General features: G+C 42.1%; 4 protein-coding genes across 4 annotated transcripts; 2 read left to right on the top strand and 2 right to left on the bottom strand.

Moving 5' to 3' along the window:
- Positions 1-1,033: 1,033 nt before the first annotated feature.
- Positions 1,034-6,142, bottom strand: otol1a (otolin 1a). Its single transcript, XM_082514846.1, has 6 exons — positions 5,980-6,142; positions 3,077-3,178; positions 2,533-2,993; positions 2,338-2,427; positions 2,119-2,190; positions 1,034-1,972 (listed from the first exon to the last, which is right to left on the bottom strand). The coding sequence occupies exons 3-6, from the start codon at positions 2,969-2,971 to the stop codon at positions 1,095-1,097; spliced, it is 1,479 nt and encodes a 492-aa protein (XP_082370972.1). The 5' UTR covers positions 2,972-2,993; positions 3,077-3,178; positions 5,980-6,142; the 3' UTR covers positions 1,034-1,094.
- A 639-nt stretch (positions 6,143-6,781) lies between these two features.
- ppm1la (protein phosphatase, Mg2+/Mn2+ dependent, 1La) lies at positions 6,782-15,905 on the top strand (the record flags this gene model as incomplete). The annotated part of the gene is made up of 4 exons (XM_082514849.1): positions 6,782-7,180; positions 11,045-11,219; positions 12,658-12,819; positions 13,015-15,905. The coding sequence occupies 4 exons, from the start codon at positions 6,782-6,784 to the stop codon at positions 13,368-13,370; spliced, it is 1,092 nt and encodes a 363-aa protein (XP_082370975.1). The 3' UTR covers positions 13,371-15,905.
- A 427-nt stretch (positions 15,906-16,332) lies between these two features.
- arl14 (ADP-ribosylation factor-like 14) lies at positions 16,333-18,904 on the top strand. Its single transcript, XM_082512457.1, has one exon. The coding sequence runs from the start codon at positions 18,228-18,230 to the stop codon at positions 18,828-18,830; it is 603 nt and encodes a 200-aa protein (XP_082368583.1). The 5' UTR covers positions 16,333-18,227; the 3' UTR covers positions 18,831-18,904.
- Positions 18,905-21,614: 2,710 nt separating this feature from the next.
- Positions 21,615-24,996, bottom strand: LOC309693594 (zona pellucida sperm-binding protein 3-like). The gene is made up of 8 exons (XM_082512969.1): positions 24,308-24,996; positions 24,069-24,184; positions 23,886-23,989; positions 23,547-23,721; positions 23,309-23,426; positions 22,543-22,628; positions 22,066-22,334; positions 21,615-21,888 (listed from the first exon to the last, which is right to left on the bottom strand). The coding sequence occupies exons 1-8, from the start codon at positions 24,716-24,718 to the stop codon at positions 21,791-21,793; spliced, it is 1,377 nt and encodes a 458-aa protein (XP_082369095.1). The 5' UTR covers positions 24,719-24,996; the 3' UTR covers positions 21,615-21,790.
- Between the last annotated feature and the right edge of the window lie 1,039 nt (positions 24,997-26,035).

Below are 26,035 nucleotides of genomic sequence, written 5' to 3'. Positions count from 1 at the left end.
ATATGTGCTTAGAAAATATGTGACTGTGCCTAATTACAACCTTGCATAAAGAAAAGCTTTAAAACCAGCTAATGCAGCTCCCCTGCCTCCTACATTTAACGAACACGTCACAACATAAAAAGTCTCAGAGCATCTCGGTGTGGCTGAGTGTATACCGAATGTACTGAATGTAATTTATCTTCAGAATGAATTGCTGCTGTATAAAAGTAAGTGAGTTATTATCGGCTATAATCTGGTGAGAGGTCCTGACTCTTTAACGTCTAATGAGATATAGTATTTGTAAAAGTCTATTCTATTCTATTTTTCATTGTGCAGTGTGGGAGCATTAGAGTATAATTTATGGTGCAGCTTGATCTACTGCAGAGGGTTATCATCTCTGCTCAGGACTAAAGTGTATGACGTTATGGGGGTGTAATATCAATTATATATGTGTACATACATGTATATATAATGTGGTTTTTAAATCATATTACTTTCTGCGTTCCAGTGAATCATCCGGACTTGCCTTTTTCTCCTTGTCGTATATCGTTGCCGTAGTGTGCAGTTTTTTCAATAACATCACGACAGAGGTATCACTTTCAATCTTTACCTGAAATATTTGTGGGACCATTATGTTTTTCTAGCCTACTGTCTTTGTGTATTAATCTCCAGAGCTTCTGTCCAAAAATTGAACACCTTGCGCCCTCTAGTGGGAAACAAATGCAATACGTCATTTATTTAAATTATGTCCAAGTAATACAAATGGTTCACTGGCGTTGAGCTTTTCCCTTCTCTTTGCAATGGCAAATAGCTTTTAAATGAGTGTATAAGCTGTTTCTGTGTAAATACAACCCAAGGGTCATCAGTTTCAAGCAGAGTCAATTTTAATGCAGTGTTACAAAGAGCTGAAATGTTGCATACAGAAGATTAATTGGGCCTCACCCGTCTCCAGGTACAGCAAGGCAAGTAAAGCATTTGGTTTGATTAGCATGGGAGCTAGCAGATACTGAGCAGCAGTGCTTAGCTGAATCACATTAAAATGACAGAGCAGTGCAAAAGGCTGAAAGTTGCAGAGTCTGCGAGAGGCTCAAATCAGAGCTCAGTCAAGGATGCATTCAGAGGTTTGTCAGCTCAGTAGGTTTGGTCTTTATGTCTGGGTAAAGTAAGAAGCCAGAGAACGTGCTGTCATCTTCACTGCTGGAGTAAACTCCATTCCAGTCTCTCAGTGTCTCCAGCCACACCTGGTCACCTTCGTTCAACTGCAACAGCGCGAGATTAGATGCCTGATCGATGTCTTGGCCATACAGAGAGTCTCTTGTCCGTAGCTTCCGCATTCCATTAACCACCAGGGCTGCACGCACAGGCCGGTTGCGCACAGTGATGTGATAGCTGAATAGGTAGACCCCGGGGTATGTGACGTTGAACTTATTGAGTGCCGGGTCCCAGTGTCCTTCCCCATTGTAAAACACCTTATCAAACTTCACAGGCAGGCCCGGCGGAGGGAAGGAGCGGCTGGGGAACAAACCTACACTGAAGGCAGATCGAACCTGAACGGCACTCTGACCCGGAGGTCCTTTGGGACCCCGAGGCCCACGAGGACCTTTAGGCCCCTTCTCTCCCCTCAACCCTGCCAGTCCCCTCCCACCTGGGAGGCCTCTGGGTCCAGTATCACCCTTCCCTCCTTGAGGCCCTGGCTCCCCCCGTTCTCCCTGTGCACCGTCAGCTCCATTCAGGCCTGGGGGGCCCATCTCACCTCTTAGACCTGGGGGTCCATGATCACCTTTCTCTCCTTTCTCACCTGGCAAACACTCACTCGGCTGCCCTTGTTCACCTTTCTGACCCTTTGACCCAGGAATCCCTGGGGGCCCCATCAGCCCCTCTGGGCCAGGGATGCCTTTAGTCCCATTCAGGCCAGGCTCTCCTCTTTCTCCTGGGTCCCCTTTTAGACCAGGGAAGCCACGTTCACCTTTCTCTCCTTTGGGGCCTGGATCACCTGTGTGTGGAGGGTTTATGTTTATTTAGGAAGAAAGGTTTGAATGAAAATATGTTATTATGTACCTCAATGCACTTTGAGAAACAATAACTATAAATCATGACTTTTGCACATGTGTAGCCAGGTTCTTACAGGAAACTACACACCCTTTTCTCCAGGTTTTCCTGGCATACCAGGGGTACCAGGTAGACCTGCAGGTCCTGGATCACCTTTTTCACCTGCAGCAGTTTTGATAAATAAAGCGTAGAAAATGACATCCAAAAAGTACTTATACAAAACAGCGCTTCGCACAAAAGGAGAGAGAGACACAGAGAGAGAAACCCTTAGACATTCAAGAACTCTCCTGCTGTCAAGCCTCGTTGTACCTATGTCGCCATTGAGTCCATTGGCTCCAGGTAATCCTGCTGGTCCGGGAGGTCCTCTGGGCCCTGTTTCTCCCTTCTCTCCTGGCAACCCTGACAACACACGCGAGTAAAAAGAATAAAATCTTTGACTTAAACTGTAATTTCCCTTACAATAAAAAAAGTTAAAATCCGTCTCACCTGGAATGCCCTTCTCACCTGGTGGCCCCGTTGGCCCTCTTTCTCCCATAGGCCCTACGGGACCTTTTTCTGGTGGACAGCACTCACAGAAGTTGAAGAAGCATTCGTTGTAGTCAAGGGTAAAGTTTGAAAGGATGTTCCCAGGGGGCACTATAGCATCAGTGTGAAATTCAGTGGGGTATGTGTCAATGGAGTATGTCGTGCTATCTGTAGAGGGCAGGGAATATGCATCCATCATAATGTCAGTTGTTTCTTCAGTGTTCAGGCTGCTTGTAGGGGATGGGGTCGTTGTCGTGGTTCGTCCAAATCGTCCACCTCCATCACCGCTGGCGCCAGCTCGAGGTGGCTTCTTGGTGCTCTGGGGTTTGGGCCAGCGTGTGGTTCTGGCACCAGCTGCCAGCATGGCCATGAGGGCCATGCAGAGAGTGGTCAGCACAACAGCCCGAAGGGGTGGCATATTGACGGCTGGGCACAATAATCTAATGGAAGAATTCAGGCAAAACGGGTGAAGCGCTGATCATTTATCTTGCATCACAGACAAATAGCACAGAGGGCATCTTACCTGTTGATGACACTTGATTCTTCACTCCGTCCCTCAGAACAAGTGGTCGGTGCAGTTTTTCTTCCTTCCTTTTATTGCCCTGGTTCTCCAGCTTATGTGCCTCTAAGCCAATGACAGAACAAGGGACAGAAAACTCTGGGGTTATTGGGTGGCAGGTGGGCTGGCAGCAACAGATTACATGACTCCTGAGGGATGCGAACTAAAGCAGATTGTTGTACAAGGCAAGAGTTTATGTCTTTGTGATATTGGATATGAATCCAGGGCCCAGGAGTGTGCAACCTGCCTAGGTGTTGCTCACACACATGCTTGCTTTGTACAGAAACAGGAGACAATATAAAGTTACAAAGACAGATACACAGTCAAAGAACATGCCTGCATACACTGACTGTTTATACACAAAAACATACACGTTGTTGGTAATGAATACCGTTTCATATGAGAGTTACCAAGTGCAGTACCAAGTGAGAGTTGTCAACTCACTACACCATTTGGCAGCACCTCAAAGCAAACAGATCACCAGATACAGTGGGACAAGGATCAGTGTCCTAAAACAGGCACCAGTAATCTAACTAGTCATCTCCTTGATCTAAAAGTAAACCCAGTAAATCAAGTACACCTCACAGAAACCTGGCACCAGTGAACCGAGCTTCACATCTCTCGAAAGTTGTGCTGGATGTCATTTCAGTTTCTGAAATGAACTCATGAGAGATTTGGATATTTAGAAATAGTTGATCAGTGAGGACTTTCCCAGTAAAGTAAAATAATAAATTAAATGAATAAATAAAAAGGAGGAGGTCATTAGTAGACATCCTGGCAAATTTTATGACTGAAATATATTTTATATGAAATAATTTGCTGTAAGATTGAAACAAAAGCACAACTCGGGGGTTAGGTCTGATTAAGCATGCTCCTTAATCTGAAAAGAAAAAAAATTGCTTCCAAGCAGCCAGACTTTCTCGTAATGTTTTAAAATGATCTTGAGCAATAATTCTCTCAGCTTTCTGAAGGTTTTTCAAACTTTTTCTTTTGGCATTGGCTGCTTTTACACTAATTTACAGTGGAGTCCTTGAACTCTACTATTTTAGCCACCTTACACTGACCTTTGAATCGCTCAAGCATAAGAAAGGCACTTAACTTAAGGGATGAGCCGGTGTTGTGTGTCTATATAATAAAAGTTTGTTACCAGCAGCCTGTCACAAAAACACATAATGTGTTCCCATTTATTTAGTTGAATCTACACAAAATGCCAAAGACAACACAGTTTGAAGGCCTAACATATTTCAAATTGTTTTAAGAAGGAAGGCTTCCTGAACTCAGAACACTCCCATTTTAGATGGTCTTTGGAAGGAATACATGTACACTAAGATATCCAAAAACTTCAAGGCACTTTCATATGGAAATTATATAAGTTTATTCTCAAAGAATTGTTGTATTTAACCTAAAGCTCATTGCAATCGTTGCTTAAATGTAGTACAAAGTGTGACATTTGTTGATTCTGCTTCACAAAATGAGTTTACTATAAACCATTTTAATTTTAAAACCTCATTTTTAATCTTTAGGCCAGTGTCCCAGCTGCAAAGTGTTTTTTTACATTGATAGAATAAAAAGATGGTTGTATAGGTTAGCAGAACACGAATATGCCATACGCACAGGTAACATTATTTACCCCATGGCTAAGCACTACCTGGACTTTCATAACAATAATCCTTCTACACTATAAGGGGCTTGAATTAACCACATTATTCTTTCTGTACGGAGAGGTACTAGACAAAGAAGTCTTAACCAAAATGAACCTTTTTGGATTTGTAAAATACAGGCCACTAAAAATTGTCCCTTTGAAGATGCATATATGTTATCATTAGTTGATTTCACTGTTGTCTTTTCTTTTGTCTGACTTGGATTGAATTTGAGCTCTTGCATCTGCCAGGTTACTGAGGACTCCTCCTATTGTTGAAGATTTACTGGTGGAATTTTCCACTCTCACCCTGAGTGGAAGTTTTCTACTTCTGGAACACCACATGTCGAAGACCCCTTAAGGAGCAGAGATTCAGTGTGTTCATGGACCGTGTTTTCACCCAGATGAAGGCCCGTTTGCTGAAGAAATATAACCAAGATAAAGAATAAAGGCACTTGATGGTGTCAGACTGAGCGGAGGTCTTCCTGAGCTCCCGCCGCCACTGAGCATATCCTGCTTTATTATCTATACGTTCTGTACAACCTTGAGGGATAAAAACTTTAAACAAGAGTCTGTTAAAATGCTGATCTGAGACATGCATCGGGCCCTGCAATTGATCCATCTACTGTTCATCAAAGCCTGATCAGAAATAGTCTCAGTGGTAGTTGTCAAGAAGGCATTCTTAAGGAGAGGAAATAGGGGGGAAAGGATTAGGTATGCAAATAACACAAGATCTGGACTGACATTCGGTGCCAATAGGTCTAATTGAGTGATTAATCCAAATTTAAAGCTTTTAATTGGTATGATTTCTCTGCCTGGAATTGTCCCTTTACAACTTTATGTGCCCCCCCCCCATCATTTGACTCCAAGAATGTAAATTATAGAATTAGCAGTGAATGTTATACCTTAAACTGCCACCAGGAGGTGGCATTTTTCAACCACTGCTGTAAAACATAAAGACATCGCCTCCCATTAGTTTAGGGCCAAAAGCTGCCTGTTTTGAAACGACCACATAATTTTATCTACTTTTAAATACTGTTGCGTGAGTATTGGGACTAATTTATGTCTGTTTTCTATTCTGCTGCATTTTTATTTTGGGCCTCGTTAAATGTTCTCCATAACAGTCAGCAGCCCCATAAAACATCACATCATCACACAGTATTTTAAGTCATACGAAGTGAAAATGCCGCTATCTAGATTATGACTGTGATGTGTTACACTAGATGACCTCATCATCCGATTCCGCAGTCACCACCATTTGTCCAGCGTTCTGCTTGCGCATGGCCTGAGTTTGCGGCTGCGCAGTCTCGTCAGTGCCGACTGCATTTGAGGAACGAGTGGACGTGAAGTTTCTCGCTGTGAATAAACCGTTTCCGCTGGTCTTTCAACATAAAGCACCTGATTTGGCCGCATTGCTCGCAGCTCCTGCCTCTTCTACTATTTTGCTTCGTTAAGCACACATTCGGATTTCCGATATTGTTCGCGCTCCCTGTTGGTGGTTTGACAGTTCTTAAGTAGGAAGGTGTATGTGTGTGTGTGTGTGTATGTGAAATGTGTTGTTGATGCGGAGACTGAATCGGCACATATCTGACAGTAGGAACGGGGTCAGCGGTGAAAAAGAAGGACATATTGCAGTCACTTCGTCCCCCTGGTGACTCCTATGTCTGTCAGCGTGGTGGGTCTAACCCAGAAAATCCGTCGTTTTACAATGGGTTGTGGGAGATCGGCTGAACTCGGAGAATCCTCTTGCAGCTGTTTAGAGAGCCGGGGATAGGACCAAGACGTTGTGTTGAACCAATGAGGGTGGCCTCCTCTCTTTTGTCCTCCGTTTTCGGCCGGGTGTCTGGCAGCCAAGCTGTGCACAGTGCGTAAATGCGCTCGGAGCAGGCAGACCGAGCTCCGAACAAATGCTTAAATCTTGTCTTTTTCTGACACAGTGGTAGTTAATCGATTTCTTCATAGTTCCGCTGAGCGGATGGAGTGAATTGTGCAGACGGGGGGAGAGACAGACCGCAGTTTGGTTGCGTGTGATGATAGGAGACACAATGACGCTCTTGTCTCTTTTGGGTCGGATCATGCGTTATTTTCTCCTCAGGCCGGAGACATTGTTTCTGTTATGCATAAGCCTGGCGCTGTGGAGTTATTTCTTCCACACGGACGAAGTCAAAACCATCGTCAAGTCCAGCCGGGATGCGGTGAAGATGGTGAAGGGGAAAGTGGCGGAGATGATGCAGAATGACCGGCTGGGAGGCCTCAGTGTCCTGGATGCAGAGTTCTCCAAAACCTGGGAGTTCAAGAATAACAACGTAGCCGTGTACTCCATACAAGGGAGGAGAGACCACATGGAGGATCGCTTCGAGGTGCTCACCGACATCACCAACAAGAGCCACCCGTCCATATTCGGGATATTTGATGGTCATGGTGGCGAGGTAAGCTGGAAGCAAGAGGTTACGAGGGCCCCTTTTATTTTATTTTATTTTTTAGCAGCACAGTGAATTTGGTAGGTAAAGAGAACGTGATGTATCTTAGAGTGCAGTTTTATTTAATGCTGCTACATTTATATATATTAAAATAAATTCTTAATTTAGCCTTGTTGAGTGGGTTAATTTGCTACCAATCAGGGTTTGAAATAACAAAAGTTAAGGTTACAAACTTTCCACAAGGGTGGTAGAGAGCTCCCCCTCCCCACTCCGGCATTGTATTCCCTTGTTTGAACACCTCCACCACTGCCAATCAGGAAGGTGACTTGGATTTCATCACAAAGGGCTTTGTGTGTTTGTGTGTGTGTGTGTGTGTGTGTGTGTGTGTGTGTGTGTGTGTGTGTGTGTGTGTGTGTGTAAGAACAATGGTTTGTAGTATGTGTGTGTATGTGCGTGTGTGTGTGCTCCAGTCCCCGTGTTATCAAGGGTCAGTTGTTTCTCAGGATTGCCTGAAGAGCAAATGTCCTGCGCCATCTGTCACACCATCACCACTGTCAGAGCTCCCAGTACAGGACATATTGTTGCATATTTCACTCAGTGATAACGTCTAAGAATAAGAGTGCCATGCAGCTATAAAAGTATGGAAAAAAGGAAGTTTTGTCCCTAAATGCAGTATATGCTCAATAAAAATGGTCTGCTGTTCCCGTAGAGCAAATAGGAACGAGCCTGAGTCATAAATCTTATTTCTAATTTGGAATATTTTCCACATATGTATTATCTGTTGCACTTTATGATACAGTCCATGACTTGGCTTGTAATTCCTCCAGATTTAACTTGAAACTTTACATTTATTTTTGAAACTGGATGAAATTTGGGTGAATTTTTATTTACCTGCAAATACTTATAAGAAACCTACATGTGATTAAAAGGGTAGCAATTCTACTGTAAGTACTTTTAGGTTAGTGAGTAAGTTGAAGTACTTTACATGTACTTGTGGGCCATTTTTATGAAGTAGCTTAATCTTACAGTTTTACAATGTAAATATGCCCCACCTTTAGGGCCATGGGCTGTATTGTAGAGTGGCCTAAACCCCTTTCTGACATCATAAGTATAATTTACTTTTAGAGGTGGCAGTTGTATTGTGGAGTACCTTAAACTCCCCATCTTGAATAATAATAAATAGATTCTACTTTAAGGTGTGTGGGCTGTGTTAAAGAGTGGTTTAACCTCCTGTCTAATGTTGTAACTGCACCTTTTTTATGGTCTTGGGTCCTATTATGGAGTATTTAACCTTGCCCTATGAGAAATAAGCTCGAGCAGCACTTGTAGTGTTAAGAACAGCTTTAATGTTCATGTTTCAGCTTCTTGCTTTCATTGGGGTCACCATAAAACATATCAAAAAGTTTAAATTGCATACGTATAAAGCAAAACTTGAGTTTTAGCCCTTTATTCTGGTGTACCTAATAAAATTGCACCCTAATTTCAGAACAAATTTCATTCAAATTCCACATTAAATCTGAGGAAATATGGGCTAAGACGTATTATAAAGTGTTACTGTTTTCTTAATAAATATATCAGTTTTTATTTTTATTTTGAAAATTAAGGAGTTGTGAAAATGTTTTTTCATTTCTTAATCTAACTTATTTCGCTTCAGAGCTTTTAAATATCCAGTTTAGTATCATTAACAGGCCAAGAAAACAAACTGTAGTTCACATTTGACTTGAAACAGTGAAACTGGGATTTTTGCTTAAAACTGTCTGAAACAGTAAATCAGAAGAGTTAGTGATTACATCCAGTCTATCCTCTCTTTTAAGCACATCTTAAGGGATTCATTAGACACAGGCAATTAATTTTCTGTCTTAAGGAAACAGGCATTAGTTTGTTAGCTCCCAGAAATGCTGTAACTGTTGGCGTCCGGATGTGTTCAGTCACAGGGAGGTAAACAAACAGACTGTGTTTAGCCTTTCTGTCTCTTTCCACTGTGTAAACAAATATTTTTCTTTCCTCTAATTCCCGATCTTGCACCCTCTTTCTCCTTTTCACACTCAGTGTCTACTGTTTTTCTTTGCTCCCTTTATTTTCTGTAGTTCACAAGTCAGATTTGTGTTGCTCTGTCTGGTTTGTTTATATGTGTTTTACTCAGGTTTGCCCCCCTTCTTTTTATCAGTAGTCACAAAGGCTTTGGACTTGTATTGGGTTGCTTTGACATCGACCTCAGCTGCTTTAGGGTCATTAGCATCAGTGCACAGAACACATGCTGTAACATGCAAACACAGTAACCACAATTCCCAGTATAAAAACTAGGCTCTGGTAAAAACAAACTACGTGGGACCCTCAATGCTAATGATATGCAGGCACAAACTGTAGGAAGTGACATTTGTTTGCTGCTGATCTTTTTTTTTTTTTGCACTTTCGTGCATTTGGAAGCACACACAAACCCTCACACATCACCAATATTGAAAGAAGCCATACTGCCAAGCCAAATATGGGCAGATAGAACAGGCCGTCTCTGAGTGCAGGGTGTCCTGGCTCTGAAAATATGCGCTACATTCCTCAAACATTCTGTGTTTTTTCTCTGCAGTTTTTATTTTCTATCAAGGCACAAATTGTGGCCTTGAAATATAAAAGTCAGCACAAGCTGCTGCTTCATTTTTAACTTGCCTTACAGGGGAAGAGACTATTTGCTTTGACTAGTTTACACCTTAAACGGGCTTTCACGTTACTTTGCTGTACAAACTAAAATTCAATCCTGCATGCTGGCTCTGGGAAGAAGTAGAATTTAATAAAACAGCACAGTTAATAAGAAATCAAGATCCATAATCTGTATTTTCACTTTAAATGGGGCTGAGATGATATTTTACATTAGCTGATTAAATGTAAAGGCTGTAAAATATTGGAGCCCTTCGTGAGGTTTGTAACTGCACTCAGTCTGGCATTTCCTGCTATTTACTGCAAATGGAAATTTACACTTGAAGCTCTTTCCCTGATCCAGCCTCCCTCAGTGCTTCTCCTCCATTAAATAGATCATTGAGCACAGGAAGCAGACAGGGACTTGATTTGTCCCTCCTGATAATTAGACATAATTAGACATTCCATATACTTCATGGTAAATATTTTGAGCAATATCACGGTTCAAATGTCAACTGCGCTCATGGATAAACCTGATAAACCCGAGTATTATTTTTTATTACTGCATCACGTCAGAAGGGAGCAAAATGAAAGCGCGTGGACTGAAGGGCACAAAGTGTCCTCGTTTCGTAGGAGCTGTGAATCTGAAATATGAATGCAGGGACATCAAGATGGTGTAAAATGCTCCCGTTTTTAGATTTGATTTGACAGCATTAGCATAATGGAAATCTTGGCGGAGAAAACGAGGGTGGAAGCAGATATGTGAAGGGAGGAGGTGGAGGAGTGGGCTGGAAGAGGAGGAGGTTGCTCAATAATTCAGCTCTGAACACCTGGTGTTAAAGCACTCCTCTAAATTAAAGTTGTGTTGCCTGGCGAGACATAAAAAATAATCTGAATCATAACCTTATTTATTCTGTCTTTCAAAGCTGGGGAACATTGTATTTATTCAACACGATGAAATCTATCCATATATTACGGCACCAAAAGTTATATGAAAAGTCACCAGAAATCAACATTACATTTATAAACAGTATATCCAATATACAAATCTAGCAGGCATTAAATAAAAAGAGTTTGACTGCTGACCACTTTTCAGTATTTGTTTATTTTTGGCTCTGTTTTGGGCAGCACCAGTTTAAGGAAACATCTGTTTGCTATTTCTTTCTACTTATTTGTTATGATCACAGGCACTGTCCTGTGTCTAATCCTCTCTGTGCCTCCCTTCTTCCCCTTCTGACGTCTTAGGCTGCAGCTGACTATGTGAAGGCCCACCTGCCCGAGTCCCTGAAGCAGCAGCTGCAGGCCTTTGAGAGAGAGAAAAGAGAGAGCGCTCTCTCGTACGCCAGCATTCTCGAGCAGCGCATCCTGGCTGTGGATCGTGACATGCTGGACAAGCTCTCTGCAAACCACGATGAAGCAGGTCAGAAGGAGGAGGAGGAGGAGGAGGAGGGTGGAAGGAAATGGGGAAAAAAAGATATGTGGTCAGTGTGTGTGTGGGGGAAACTTTGAAACTAAAATTGCCACATGAGACAAATAGAGGAAGCACGTCTCACATGTCTTGTAAACACACTGTGCAAGCACTTTTGCCAAGAAGTGTCAAGAGTATTCCTTTAGTGCACTTTAAAATAAAGCTGGCTGTTTGCGTGAAAGTTGGCATGTTAAGAACGATGCTTTCGAGTACTCTCATTTTCACGCTCTCTCCTCTTAAGGGACTCGGTTGCATTGCAGAACCTCACCTATGAAAGAAAATCCTCACAATTTCCTGTCTTATACCCTCTCATCTCCGTACTCCCACCTGACATTTACGTCTCTGACCGAGTCCTTCTACAGCCCACTCGAAACGCTGGCTGAATTAGAAGAGTGAGATGGTTGTGTAACACTATGCTGATCCAGATTTACGCTGATGTTTCAGAGAAACAGTTCAGATTGATCGGTTGGTGGCATTTGAAACAGTTTCCTCATATTTTTGACCTACTATTATTTTTCATCATTGATGTTTTGTTTTTTTTGGTGACAGTCTGCCACATCATCTCCTCAGGATAGTGAAGATACAGTTAATGACTGGCCACTGGCACAATGGTGTCTCTATAAAATTTATTTTAATAATTGAGCTTGATCTAGTATTGACTCACAGGTTAGCAACTTTATTATGGAAAACTCTGTTTTATTTATGTTTTATTTATTTATTTTAAAGCTCACATTCATACATGTCATCGAGCATATTCTTTAAGGTGTAATTTAAGTTTTATCCTCTGAAAGCCCTCTGTGGTAGTGTGAAAATAAATTCATTACAGGAAAGGTGCTGCTATAGCTCACTGGGATGAGTGGCGTTTGCTGCAAGTCATCCCCCCATCCTCTTCCTGCTTTTCTGTCCACCCCTCTACATTGTACAATATAGGGAAAATACAAAAAATAAATCTTAAAAACAACAACAAAAAACACCCCATACTTGAAACATATCGACTGTGTGCATTGCTGTAGTGTAGTGGTGCACAGGTTTGCGAAGCAGCAAAACAAATCCCTTGAGTTTTGCATCAGTAGGGGCAGCTGGAATAAAAAAATGTGCCTAATCAAATATTTGGAGCTATCTGAAGTCATGAGTTACGTTCTCAAAAGCCAGCATAAACAAAACAAAATCTAGTTTTAAGTATTACTGTTAATCTGGCATAAAAATGATTTGTTATATTTTGTGGTGTGATTAAAATAAAAAAGTTAAAGGATAATATAAGATCACAAAGATGTGCCTGTAACAATTCTAAGGTTTTTTTTTTTAACTTGTAGCTGGTTACAGTACAAAAATCACTAATGATTAGTGTTTGGATTTTTGTTTTTGTCTTCTCTTTGAATTTCCCACACAGGAACGACATGTCTGATGGCGCTGCTGTCAGATAGAGAGCTCACAGTGGCCAACGTTGGAGACTCGCGTGGTGTGTTGTGTGACAAAGATGGGAATGCTGTCGCCCTATCACATGACCACAAGCCGTATCAGCTTAAAGAGCGCAAGAGAATCAAGAGGGCAGGTAAATAATGAGTATAAGAGTGTAATGTAAAGCTTAGGCATTGTGTACCTGCTGTTGCTATGGGGTCCTTTGTCGCCATCTGTTGGTCTGTTCTGGGAAATCACTGAGTTAAATTTAATGCAGTGTTAGAAATAGGTTGTGATTAAACTTATTTCTTAAACTTTAAATTTGAATTTTTACTCTTTTTACTTTTAGGAGGCTTCATCAGTTTTAATGGATCGTGGAGAGTCCAGGGAATCCTCGCTATGTCCCGCTCCCTCGGGGATTACCCACTAAAGAACCTTAACGTAGTCATTCCCGACCCCGACATAATGACCTTTGACCTGGACAAACTGCAGCCAGAGTTCATGATCCTGGCCTCTGATGGCCTGTGGGATGCCTTCAGTAACGAGGAGGCAGTGCGCTTTGTCCGCGAGCGCCTGGACGAGCCTCACTTTGGTGCCAAGAGCATCGTCCTACAGTCTTTCTATCGTGGCTGCCCTGATAACATCACCGTCATGGTAGTGAAGTTTAAAAGTGGAGCAGGGGGGAACAGCAAGGCAGGGGAGTAGGTGAGGGTCGAGTTTAAAGCTTGCGTCATGATCAGTATATTTTTCCTCCCATCTTCTGGATGTATCAGTAAGTACATCATCACGGAAGGACTGGGAGAAGTATAGATTTCGACTGGGCTTTTAACTAATGCACACACATACAGAGAAATGTACACACACACATGCAATGATATGAGAAAATGAAGCTCAATTTAATTTGACCTGATGGAGAAAAGGGGCATTTAAATTCAATACAGTTCACAGCCATCTGCTAAACGGATGAGGAATTGATTAAAATATTGAAGTACAGTACCAAGACTACCAGACACAGGGGAGGGGGGTGGGGTCTTTTAACCAGCACACATTAGACTGTGATGACATCACTGCTGTTTACTGTACATGCACACGCACACGAATGGTACAGGTCCACTGGAGGCTTCTTCAGAGAAGGCTTCAACCAGTGCCTGCACAACAATTACTGTCCATCTGCAAAAACACCACCTGGCTTGCTGCATTTTGATGATTCTCTGATTGTATGCATTTGTTAGACTTTCCAACAGGAATAATAATTTCTCAAATGTAAGAAGACTCCAGTGGATCCATACCTCTACTTAATTTCTGATGACAATACACACATATGACTTTTGAGTATTAAGCACCTATTTTGTGGCTTGAGGAGTGACGGTAAAAGCTTTGGGAGATTTATTGTTTTTGCATTTATTTAAAATTCATGCTCAGTACAGCAGATTTTAAAACTAAGCAGTCACATAAAGAGAAGGGGGTAGAAGGTAAGCAGTGACAAGGGCTCGTGGCTTATTGAGCTGAAAATTTTCGTTTTAGGTGACACACATTTTAAACATCTTTAAATGAAATATCTTTTTTTAAAGTGATGCCTGAAGTCAATTTTGGAGTATCTGATAATTCATTGACCAAATAAATGCTAAATAAGCCTTTTTTTAATATTGCACATCAATTTAATCAACTTAGAATAGGCATAAAGATGATCTGAATGTCCATATTTTTTTCAAAATGTGTTTTAATGTTGAGGGTCAGTTGTTTCATTGCATTAAAATTGACAACAACAAAAAATCCGTTCTGGTTCTTATCCTTCAAGATCTCCAATAGCGTGGACTCAGATGTTTCTTCAGCTATTTGAACATTTACATCTCGTTCCCAGACATGGATTAAGCCTGATCCTAAACCATAAACTTTAATCACTGTTGATCTTCATTTAATTTTTCTTTTAGTCTGGGGCTTGTTTCAATCCACACCTGGGAAACCTGGTGTTATTTTCTTCACCTCTGAAGAATCCTTAATCAACATTACCCTAACCGAGTGACTATAAAGGCTGAAACGTAACATTTTGAAAGAAATTTATCAAGTCTGTAGAAGGTGTGTGATACTCAAAAGTGAAATTTGTGTGTGGAATGTGACTTTAACTACAACACACACATACACCACATGAGCCACAATCTTATAACCACCTATCGAATATTGTGTGGATCCTCCTTGCCAAACACCTCTGATCCATCAGAGTGTATTCACTGGAATTCTGAGAGGTTGGTGTGTGGGACAGGGATGTTGGCACTGGATGCTTTGGCTCATGTGGATTTCACGGTGGTGGCTCTAATCTGATGCCCAGTTGGCTCTCGATTTTGGGGTCCCTGGAGTTATTCGTAGGCAGTTTTATATAGTGGTTGAAAGTGCGTTGCCTTGCTGGGAGAGGCCATTCTTGGTCTGCAGCAGTGTTTAAGTGGGTGAGATGTCATCAAGGTTACTTGCTCCACTTGTCAGTGGTTTAAATGTTGTGGCTTATACATGTAACTTCCACAGAAATACATATGGTTCTAAAAAAAAATGCACTTTTCAGATGTTTATTTTTTGGAATGGTAAATTCTTACATATCAGCAAACGTAAACACTGTTTACCCTCAGCAACGCAAGCGGGTTTCACTCTACGTCGAGCCCGACACTCACCTGTTTGCGAGGCTACGGAGGAAACCCAAACTGTTCCATTCAAGTGGACTTACACTGTCTGTATCAGGGCATGTGCTTCAGCTTAACCATGTTCACGAACGAATGACCTAACGGCGTGCAGCAACGGACACTGGTGGCTGTCTTCGACCTGCGAAGCACACGAAGCGAGGAGGTGCAACGGACACACCTCGACCACGAAAGACTGAAAGACTAAACGATGTCGCATCACGAACTGTACAGCTGCAGCCAGAATGCTTGTGATTAGAAATACGATATGCTCCCGAAGCAATACAACTGGTGTCAATGACGCAGTCTGTCAAGGAAAATTACCGTAAACCGTGCTTGATTTACTGCTGTTTTAAATTCACCTTTTACCACTGTGTATCATGACTTCATCAGTCGAGAGAGGGGAGTTTTGTTCCTTTTGTTTTCTTTCTTTTATTTTAACAGTTTACCCAATGCCTTATTTATTGTTATGTTTTTTGGATGTCTCAGGCAGATTGCCAAACCAGTATGATGTATTTTCAGTTTTGTCCTTCTGTACATGAGCAGAAGTTTACAATAAAACAAATACCCGTGATTTTAACGTGAGAAAGTTGTAAGCATTAAACTCTTTCCTCTGAAATATATCAACCGTTTTCATCTCCATCATCTCATGACAGGTATGATCAATTTGGATGTGTTTATTCTTTCCACATTTTATCATATATTAAATGCAATGCACATCACCTGCTGCCAGGTCTGTTGGAGAGCTCCACTGGAGCACTCCAGTCTTAAGTGCCTTCCGTTGCAAATATAGATTTTGGGGAGATGCAAACAGCTTCTCATATGTTTACCTCAAGACATTTCTTTTAAAGAATCTAGCTAACAACAGTCACAAAGGCTAGGAGGGTGAGGTCACACTAAGATTGAGGGAAAACACGTGACCCGAGCGTTTCTGGGATGCTTCTCCCAGACCACAAATAGCTCTCTCACTCTCAGAGCTGCCGTCTGCAAGGTAACTCAACACCGCAGTCTTCAGCCTTGAAGCTCAGCGATGTCAAGTTCAGTGACACTCTGCACCAGGTGGCCAAACTCAGAATAGCCTCCACACGACTTCATCCAAATTCCTAAGACCAGTGTGGTCTAATAACTATAAAAATCAACAGCGTCACTCATCGGCTTTACGGGAACGCTTTGCCGCTGTTTATTTAAATTTGGCATGCTATACGAGAGATCAGTGCGCGTGGAAGACACGTGAGATTCACTAACAAGCAGAAATACACCACTTCTGGCTTAAAAAAAACCCCTTAGATCGTTTTTAGGAATCTTCTCGAAGTTCCAAACAACATGGGACAGCATGGCTCCAAATCTTCCATTGAAGCCCGTGCGATTTTTCAGAGCGATGGCGCAGCGGACATGTGCCAGAAAGCGGACACATGCTCTACCCCAGGCTCAGTTGTCCGCTTTCAGAAGAGGGTGACCAATCAGTCGGCCTGTCTTCACTCTTCCCCCCGGACAAGGCAGAAATCAGAACTCGACTCTTGGCCCCTGCGTCGCCGTGACACCGGAGGACTGGTGTACGTGATGGATAACCCAACCGGCGGGGTGTGGGTGAAGCCGGAGGAGAAATGGTCCAGATCTTGATACAAAAAACTGAAATACAAATGATTTAATCAGTGGAATCAGTTGAGCATCTTACAGAGTAGCAGATGTTGTTGATTTATCTTCCTGCTGTGAGGTGAGCCTCCACTGTGCCCGCCCGCAATGCAGTGAGGTGGATTCAATCGACCTTCTCCTTACCGAGGATTTGGCTGGACGGATCATTGAGATGAACGGATGTTTCTTTATTCTGTTTACATGTTCAGTGTTAGACTGAGAGGGGGATGGTGAGGGGAGGTGATTAGCCACCGAGTCTGTCTTTGGGTGCTCTATTATTCTGAATGATGTGAAGCAGAGTAAACAAAGGGAAGGGGCCTGGCTGTAATGCTTTGGTCGATGGTGTCATGGTGAAACCTGCACCCTACCAATGGCTGACCAACCATTATTGATTTTGTCCACTTTCCTTTTTTAAAAATTATTTGACTTTTATTTCTGTTTATAATTACGCGTGTATGTGCTATACAACATACACGAGTATTAAAATACAATATTTTAAAATAACGATGGCATTTTGGATGTGATGGAGTGACCTTGATTTAGGACGGAATGTCCACAAGGGGTAAAAGCAAGTTGTGCGTGACGTGACCTCAAGTTTATGATGTTTGGCTGCTTCTGGTTTTCTAGAAGCACTGGAATCTGAGTTGATTTTTTTAATGTGCATGTCAGCGTTGAAACATCCATCTCATATTTAACATGGCTGACAAGCCCGTGTAGAAATTTGTTCGAATACAAGAACTGTGTGTATGCAAACAGGAAGAGCTTCGACGTTTTATTTATTTATTTATTAATTTACGTATCACTTATTTAATTCCGTGATTGGACATGTCATTCAAATTTCGAAATGTTGTAACAGTTTGAGGCATCCCAGTCACTAAGGCACCTTCCACTACGGTCCTTTTTAACTTTAACTGGTTTGGTGCAATTGGCTATTATTTAGTTTTTAATATTTAAGTGTTTGAGTACCCGGTTTTGTTCTCAGTGCGCTTTTGACACTTTTACGAATGCACATTAGTCAGCCTGATATCTTCGGATAACAAACATAAAGTGATGGAATACATGACCAATAAAAGTGTAACTGGGGAACGGGAAACTTTGCCCTCTGGTGTGACGCCTTATCAGAACACAGTGCCTTAGCAGGGAACTAATGGCTTATCCATTAAACCTCGGTAAACGCACTAAGCAAACACCGCGTCAGACGGGCACAGTGCGGAGGATGTGACTGTCCCGCGTCAGTTAACAGCCTTTGTATCTGCACTTCACCATGGGATTATGGGTTTCCAAACCTCAAGTGCAAGTTCTTCTTCTGGGTCTGGACAACGCTGGAAAATCGACTCTCCTCTACAAACTGAAGCACAACACTAGTGTCAGCACCGTCCCTACCATCGGCTTCAACGTGGAAATGCTCGAGGCCAGAAAGAACAGGAGAAAAATAGCTATAACCATCTGGGATGTCGGCGGTCAAGGGAACATGCGCGACCACTGGCCGAATTTCTACCAGAACGCTGGAGCTATCGTGTTCGTTGTGGACAGTGCCGACCAGGAGCGCCTGAACGAGGCGCAAAGGGAGCTGGAAAGAACTCTGAGAAATGATGAGCTCCGGGGCCGTCCGCTGATTCTTCTCGCCAACAAACAGGACGTCGACGGCGCGCTGAATGTCACTGAAATGAAGGACAGATTCAATATGAGAAAGATCTGCCAGGAGCGGGATTGTTTCGTTCAGCCATGCTCTGCGTCGACGGGATTTGGAGTTGAGGAGGCCTTTAAACGAGTGGTCCAAGTGGTCAAACTTCCGTCAGAGCCCGGTGCAGTGAAAGACAATATCAAGGATACAGTGCACTACCTCAGAACAAACACCAAACATTAACATTTATTTATAAGCAATGTGTTATTTGACAATATGACGAATGAGCTCTGACACTACCTTCTGCTTTAATTCCTTTATATCAACAATAAATCGTATTTAAAGAAATGCCATGTTTTGGTTACATTTCTATGATTCTTACGCCCACGGAGACATGCACTAATCATATAAACAGGTAAGCTGTTTATTAGGTGTGCGTTTAGAAACTGCATATCCGTATCTCCTTTTAATTATTAAACGCAATTCTGTTATCTCACAGTCGTGTATCTCACTGACAGCATCATCAACCCAGGGGAAAAGCGCAACAAAGACAAGTGCAAATAGGTTTGGATGATTTAGTTGCGTTGCGCTGACTCTCGGCTGTAAACAGTCTCCTTTGGCTAGTGTTTCACTTCACTTATGTAAGAAATGATATATGCTGATAATCCACTGATTAGCTTTTCGCTTTCTAAATGGCTAGTCTGCAAAAACAATCTAAATGTGGTAAATGCTGACTGTATTCATAGGCTGTATTAGAGTCTGGCTGATTAAAGAGCAGATACTTGTTTTTTGTTTTCTTTATCTTTGTTATATCATATCACATCGAATCTATGAAGCATTAGATGCGATATGATAATAAATCGAGCCTCAGTGCTGAGAGTATTTAGCAGAAAATTAAGCTAAACCTGAACACTCACTTGGACACACTTTTTTTTGGAAGAAATGGAGGAATTGGATGAAAACATTTTCCAGAGGCATACAGTTCATGTTGTATGGAAATTCACCTGGCGATATTTTGTGCGTTCTTCTCCAAAAATGCGCACTATAGTGACAAATATCTCGAATATCGAATACTTGAATCTATAGTGCTACGTGTTCGCGCCTTGTAGCTTGTCCGTCACAGGATTCCCGTCGTCGATCTCTTTCCGTCCCGAACCGTCTCCTCATATGTCGGCAGATGTTTGCATTCATCGTATGTTGGCAAATGCGCAGCGGCAGCTGGATCCGCCGAGCTGTCCGGTGTACAGCTCTCCATGAGCATTTCTTGCGATGTGGTGGCCGCTGGCTGTCCATTTTGAGGTGGGATGTCCTGCCTTGATCTTGAACACAGCACCCTCTGGACAAAGTATCCCAACGCGAAGAGAAGCAGCAGAATAAGTATTCCAGAAAGTTTTCGGGTGACCATGGCGATGCTGTAGTACGTATAGTTCACCAACTCCGGGCAACAGGTGACAACAGAGGTGTTGTTTCCCTGCGTGCAGCATATCTGATCATTTCTGCAAAGGACGTCTCCGCATCTCCGGCTGCAATCAACAACCGTGTGAACAAAAAGGCAAGTAGTGAACAACGCCAGCAGTTGGTTTCTGAGGGAAAACATCGCCGATGTGTTCAACGGGATAAAACAACCCAGTGAGAGACAACAGCTAAAGCCCTGAAACAGGATGCAGGCGAGACGACGCAAATGCCCGGACTGAAACACTGACGCAGAGCATTATCCACTCACCGCATCCCCAGAGCATGGATAAAACGACGGACCAGGGTGGGTAATCAACAATCTTAAGTCTACGTATTAACAGTACCAATCGGCAGACGATAAACTATAAGCATTCCCCGACTGAAAACGATCAGGCAGAGATCTGGACTGCATCTGTAACCCCTGCAACGCATGAATATGCTAATAAAGCAGTGGCACTGAACTCCTAAGTGCTACTTCAGTGCGCTCCTGATTTGTTATGCACTTAGCAGGTTTATTGGTACAGCAACTCGTAAACAGCATACATATAGTGGCTTGTTCATCTGATATGCAAGTAAACAGGCGCCCGGGAAATCGACAAGTCGTGTCAGAAAGGCTGAAGAATGGCAATTAATCACGGAGATGGGGGGGGGACGCTGAAAACAAAGTGGCCCGTGCAGACTGTTTCAGCACCGCGGACAGCGCTCATCACGCCCACCGAGGACAACAACAAGGGGCGCTGTCCGAGATGCTGACACCACAAAATCCAAAGAGCATAAATGCTCCACTTGGCACGAGCGCAAAAAAAAAAATTCCATTTGCAATATTAATACCACTTTGCGTACATCAAGGGGTCAAGCCAGGCCACCCCCTTAAAAGGCCGCAATGTTCAGCGGACGTCCATTTAAGATGATCCGTACATGATGAAATAAGTGCTACTAGGGAAGTGCTGCTCTTGGAAGGTGTTTGCTAAAACCCTAAAAGGCTGCTACACAAAAGCACAGAAGTGACACTTTCTAATGTTTATTAAACATATTTACTGATAAAGTGTAAAGCTGCTCTTTTATGAATAAAAAGTTAGAAGACAAAGATGCAACAGTTTCAGTAATCCATCTCTCCAGGGAGCTGTGACTAATGCGTTACTGGATATATCTGAAAAGCCAGGATTTTATATTGCATCAAATACCCCTCATTGTGACAATAATGTGGTTACATGAGTAGGCTGAGGGTAGTAATGGAAGGAAGCGCTCTCTAATAGCATGTCTGCATATCTTCTTAATTGATAATGGTTGGCATGTTAGATGAATCTTTACAGCTGGCAAAAGGATGCATTGTTTGCGTTCAAGTACACAAGTAATGCATCATTTTGACATCCACTTCTGTTGCTCGGGGCTAATGAGCTTGAGTGCTTAAAAACCCGATGCCAATTAAATTATTTGCTAGCTCCATATCAAGTTCAGACTGAAAATTACAGGATGTTGTGGATTTGTTCATGTTTGTTGTCTATAGCAAAGAGTTATTTGAGGTACAAAATACATAATTTAAAGAAACTGACGGTAAGCAGCACACTTAAATGGCTGGAGAAGTTGAGACAAAACTTTATTTGAAAAATGTAACGGGCCTGATTGTGTTCTAGTGCACAGGATGAGCTACATTCATGGGGTTTGTGTACAGCATCCACAACATGTTTGTAAAGTCAGCAGAGAAATCTTTATTTTAACCCTCACTCTCCAGTAAAGCCTCCCGAGTCTCAGGTGGTCTTGTTTGAAACTACTGTTTTTGGGTCTGCTAAACTTGTGATGAGGTGACTGAATGGCAGCACAGTTAAGGGTCCCAGCTGGAGGCTCCCTGTAAAAACAGGGAAAAAATAAAAATAAATTACAGATCACAGTGTCTCACTCAGGTTTCTTTGAGCTCCACTCAAGGTTTAATTATTAAATCTCTGAAATACAAGTTCAACAGCAATCCAATTTTAATGAAAAGGTGTTTAATAGCAGAAACCCACTGATTTAAGATTGTACTCACGTGCTACATAGTCTGTTCCTCCCTTCATTAATTTAGCAGAGGATTGCTCATGTTTTGTGTGCCTGCGCTGGTGTAATCTTGGACGGAAACGGACATAAGTTGCTGGATGATGTTTGGGACTGTTCTGGACTAAACCTTCCAGTGAAGACAAGGTGGGCCCTGCTTTGGCATTCATAGTAGTTTTAGGAGGTTGGGTGGACTGAGTTTCAACCTGGTGGGCAATATTACAGCTCCTACATGCCTCATCATTCCCGTCGACTGAACGCCACCTGGATAATGTGAAATTTTACATGTGTAAAATAAAATTACCCATCTGTGAAATCTGATATAACAAACTAAATATATTGTACTTTTAGATTTTAGTGATTTTAGAGACATCGTTTTGATTTTGTCCATCATGACTTATTTTCTGATAACATGGTAGCACAAATGGGCAACTGACCATTGCTGCACATAAAAATGACATGATTTTGGTACCTGTTCTCAGTTAAAGAGCAGGCCCGGTTTTGTGAGGTGGCAGTCATTGTGGCTGGAACAGCCTTTACATGGCAGGTTATATAAACCTGTGAATGAGACAAGAGTTAGGGACATAATTTGGCCAAAGACAGTTGAGATTAAGTCACTAAGGACACCACTGCAGAACAGCCATCCCACTTCTTTGCTCTGAGAAACTCTTGAGTAGCTTCTACAGTATGCTTTAGGTCATTATCCCATTTCCACTGTGAAGCACTGATCGGTTTTGCAGCATTTGACTGAACCCATTTTTGTCCTTCTCCCATATATGCACAAGATAAGAATAGTTTCTTTGTTTCATCTGTCCAAAGACATGGCCCAATGATGGCTACCTTCATATGCACAGACATTTCTTTGGCCCTTATATTTAAACTTCTAGTGAAAAGATCAAATACAAACTCAACAATTTAAATCAGCTTCAGATATGATGTCTCCATTTTTCATAAAAACAAAGAGAGAGCACTGCCTGTTGGCCAAGTGTGCAACTACATATAAAATTATTGTTATTCTTAAACAACAATGCAAAAATTTGGGTGAAACCCTTGAATTAGAGTCGAAAGCTTTCAATGGCACATTGATTTAAAAATCCACTGTGGTGTTGTAAAGAAGCAAAACTACAAAAATAGCATGTTTGATTTGACAAATTATGGGTCCAACTGTATATTACAGTAAAACACACAGGTCTCATATTGAACATATGTACTGTGGAAAGCCATTATTTACTGTCAACCTGGTTGCTGGGTGATTGGTAAAAAATGAAGGCTTCTAGCTGGAATCTGAGCTTGTGTTCCTCAGTTCTTGGCAGAAAACGCGAGCTGGAGTTTGTCAGGTAAGCATCAGTAAGACATCTGTTATGTAAAAAAAATAAAGACAATTTAAAAATGAAAGCCTATGACATGATATGAGTTTTACTATATGGAAATATAGGCCTCTTTATTGAGAATTAAAGCTTTAGTAGTAGAACTCACCCATGCTCAACAAAATCATATCTTAATGCTACGTCTGCATCAGGAGTTGCTGTGCCAACACAATGGTCAATGTACACTCGCAGGGGCATGTGGTTACCAATAACAGCAGAGACTTCAAAATGAACCGAGTCACCAAGGAAATATGTATAAGACCCCCTCTGAAACGTCCAATCATCTGCAAGATGGCAACAATTAAAAAAATAAAAGTACTTGTAAGCCTCTAATGAATATTCCTAAAACCTGTGATGGCATTTTAAAGATGAATCTTTGTGTGATGACGTTAAGTATGACTCTTAGCAACAGCAGAACAATGTTTCATGGCTGTCATCCTTGTAATACCGGTCATGAGAAGCAGATGAAAGTCTATCTGGTCTTCTGCTGAAGCTGTTGCAACAAGTGGAACCCAGGTGGGATGCAGGGAAATGCCACCTACAGAATACTTCCTGGAAACAGACAGATTTCACACAGACACACAGATTGCCACAGCACACTGCAAACTTCTGTTCATGTGCATAGGCATACTTTTTGTAATGACATTCAACTGGAATAGCAGCTCCACCCAGCCTAAGCAAACCATCAGATGAGGGCTCAGGTGAGTAGACGAGCACATTGGCATAGATAAGCTTCTCTTTTGTGGACTGAAAGAAAATGTTAACATTTTAGTCTGCAACTCACACTTCATTTTGTTTTGTAAAAGGAGAAACTTTTGACCAGAACACAGCAGTGACTGAGCCACGCTCCAGAGAACTAGCAGTGCTTACTGAGAGCTTTGTTCCACAATCCACCAGCTGGGCCCGGATGGTGAACTCCGCCTCTCCCGATGGGACTGCTCCGCATACTCTCTCCTCACCCGCGGAAACTGAGCCGAGTCTCAGATGTCCGCCGTCCACCTGTAGGCCTGTGTCAAACATGTCAGCCTGCACCACGACCTCCATGGCATCCGGTTGGCAATTTACCGTGACCGGACGAGGGCGCTCCCGGTGCTCCGTGCTCGGTTTCTGTTTTACCGCACCAAACTGAGGCTGGATGCGGCCATATGTCCCACCCTGGCTCAAGGAGTTTGCCACGCTTGACTCGCTGCTGTGAACTAACCGGCTGCTTTGTGCCAATGCGCAAACGGAATACAAAATGATAAAGCACCAAGAAACGAGGCCGTGCAGGTAACAGTCCATGCTTTAGTCAGATTTTTGGAAGGAGTGATAAGTCCCCCGACAACACAGCCTCTGAAACAAAAAGCACCACCGCTGTAAGTGATTGCTCTCCAACACACCTGGTTTGACTGATTATAACCGTTTCACTGAGCATGCGTGCCCGTTACTTGAAACGTGACGACACAAAAGTGATTTTTTGCTAAACAACAAGTTTAACTAAAGTGCAACAAGTGAAAACCTTGTTTTCGGCATAATTTTATTCATTTCGATTGTGTGGTCGTTTAGAAAATATAAATGCTATTGTATATATTTTCCACCAGGTGGCACTAAAACAGCTTAAAGTCAGTTTGTCGACAGGGATTGGATGATGTAATGATGCCTTCATTCCTCTGTTTAGAAGTGACTGTTTTTGCACTGAAGTTTGTCTTGAGCCTCACGATTTTAGTACCAATTTATTACGTCAGCTCTACTGGGATGTTCGTGAAATGACATTACTTAATAACTACCTAAAGTAAATAAAAAATAGTCTGATTTAATTCCAACTGAACCTGCCAACTAAACAAAAAAAAATTACATTTATAAACTAGAAGGGGAAGCAGGTGGGGCTTCTTTAACCTGGGTTTTCCCCCTTAGTCTACATTCAGGTTGCCCCATCATGAAACTACATACATTTACATAGTATTAAATGAATTAACAAGGTATTTTCTGCTTGTGTGGTGCTTTCTTTCCTATCATGTTATCACATGTATTTGGACCTCCATCTCATTCTATCTTCTGTGCCTGATTGTGATCCTTTTTTCCCCCTTTTAAATGTTTTTTTTTTTGTCTACCTCACATGTTTCTGTGGCAAAAATGTCGCACCTCTTTTCTCAGCCTCATAAGCCACAAATGTCAGCTGTGACAATTCAAACGAACAGGGAAGGGATGCGGACGGAAACAAAGTTATATTTCATTTTCAGTTCGGTTTTATGAATAAACAGTTCGCCTTACCTCTGCTTTCAAACCATCGTTCCCACAATTAACCTGTGTAACTTTCAGGTGGCACTTTAGGGCATTGACCTGATTAAATCAATTAAGTTTGTGTTCGAGTCAAGAAAACATCAACAGCGTTTTACACGCTCACAAGTACGATGACGATGGTTTTTTAGAGTATCCTGTTTGTCTGTTGCACAAGCATGTCTAAGCAACCTACACTAAATTCAATATCGAAACTGAAAGTGTGGCATGTTCGGATTTTTTTTCCTTTGTAAATAACGAATACAGTAGTTGATATTGTGAGAAATCAATGCGCTACTGCACACACCCAGAACCCTGCATAATCTATGACATCATTTAGGA

This window comes from Aulonocara stuartgranti (assembly GCF_965226115.1).
Source record: "Aulonocara stuartgranti genome assembly, chromosome: 18".
NCBI lineage: Eukaryota > Metazoa > Chordata > Actinopteri > Cichliformes > Cichlidae > Aulonocara > Aulonocara stuartgranti.
The sequence above is the reverse complement of the archived record's forward strand: the minus strand, read 5'-3'. Positions and strand labels throughout refer to the sequence as shown.

What these genes read in the sequence shown, in the direction of transcription:
- otol1a (XM_082514846.1), bottom strand. Translation starts at nt 2,971, where the DNA reads ATGCCACCCCTTCGGGCTGTTGTGCTGACCACTCTCTGCATGGCCCTC. An exon ending in AGGGCCAACGGGGCCACCAG is followed by an intron (nt 2,428 to 2,532) that starts GTGAGAAGGGCA and finishes GTGTGTTGTCAG; the next exon opens with GGTTGCCAGGAGAGAAGGGA. An exon ending in TGGACTCAATGGCGACATAG is followed by an intron (nt 2,191 to 2,337) that starts GTACAACGAGGC and finishes AAACTGCTGCAG; the next exon opens with GTGAAAAAGGTGATCCAGGA.
- arl14 (XM_082512457.1), top strand. Translation starts at nt 18,228, where the DNA reads ATGGGATTATGGGTTTCCAAACCTCAAGTGCAAGTTCTTCTTCTGGGT.
- LOC309693594 (XM_082512969.1), bottom strand. Translation starts at nt 24,718, where the DNA reads ATGGACTGTTACCTGCACGGCCTCGTTTCTTGGTGCTTTATCATTTTG. An exon ending in ATTGTGGAACAAAGCTCTCA is followed by an intron (nt 24,185 to 24,307) that starts GTAAGCACTGCT and finishes ATTTTCTTTCAG; the next exon opens with TCCACAAAAGAGAAGCTTAT. An exon ending in AGGAACAGACTATGTAGCAC is followed by an intron (nt 21,889 to 22,065) that starts GTGAGTACAATC and finishes CTGTTTTTACAG; the next exon opens with GGAGCCTCCAGCTGGGACCC.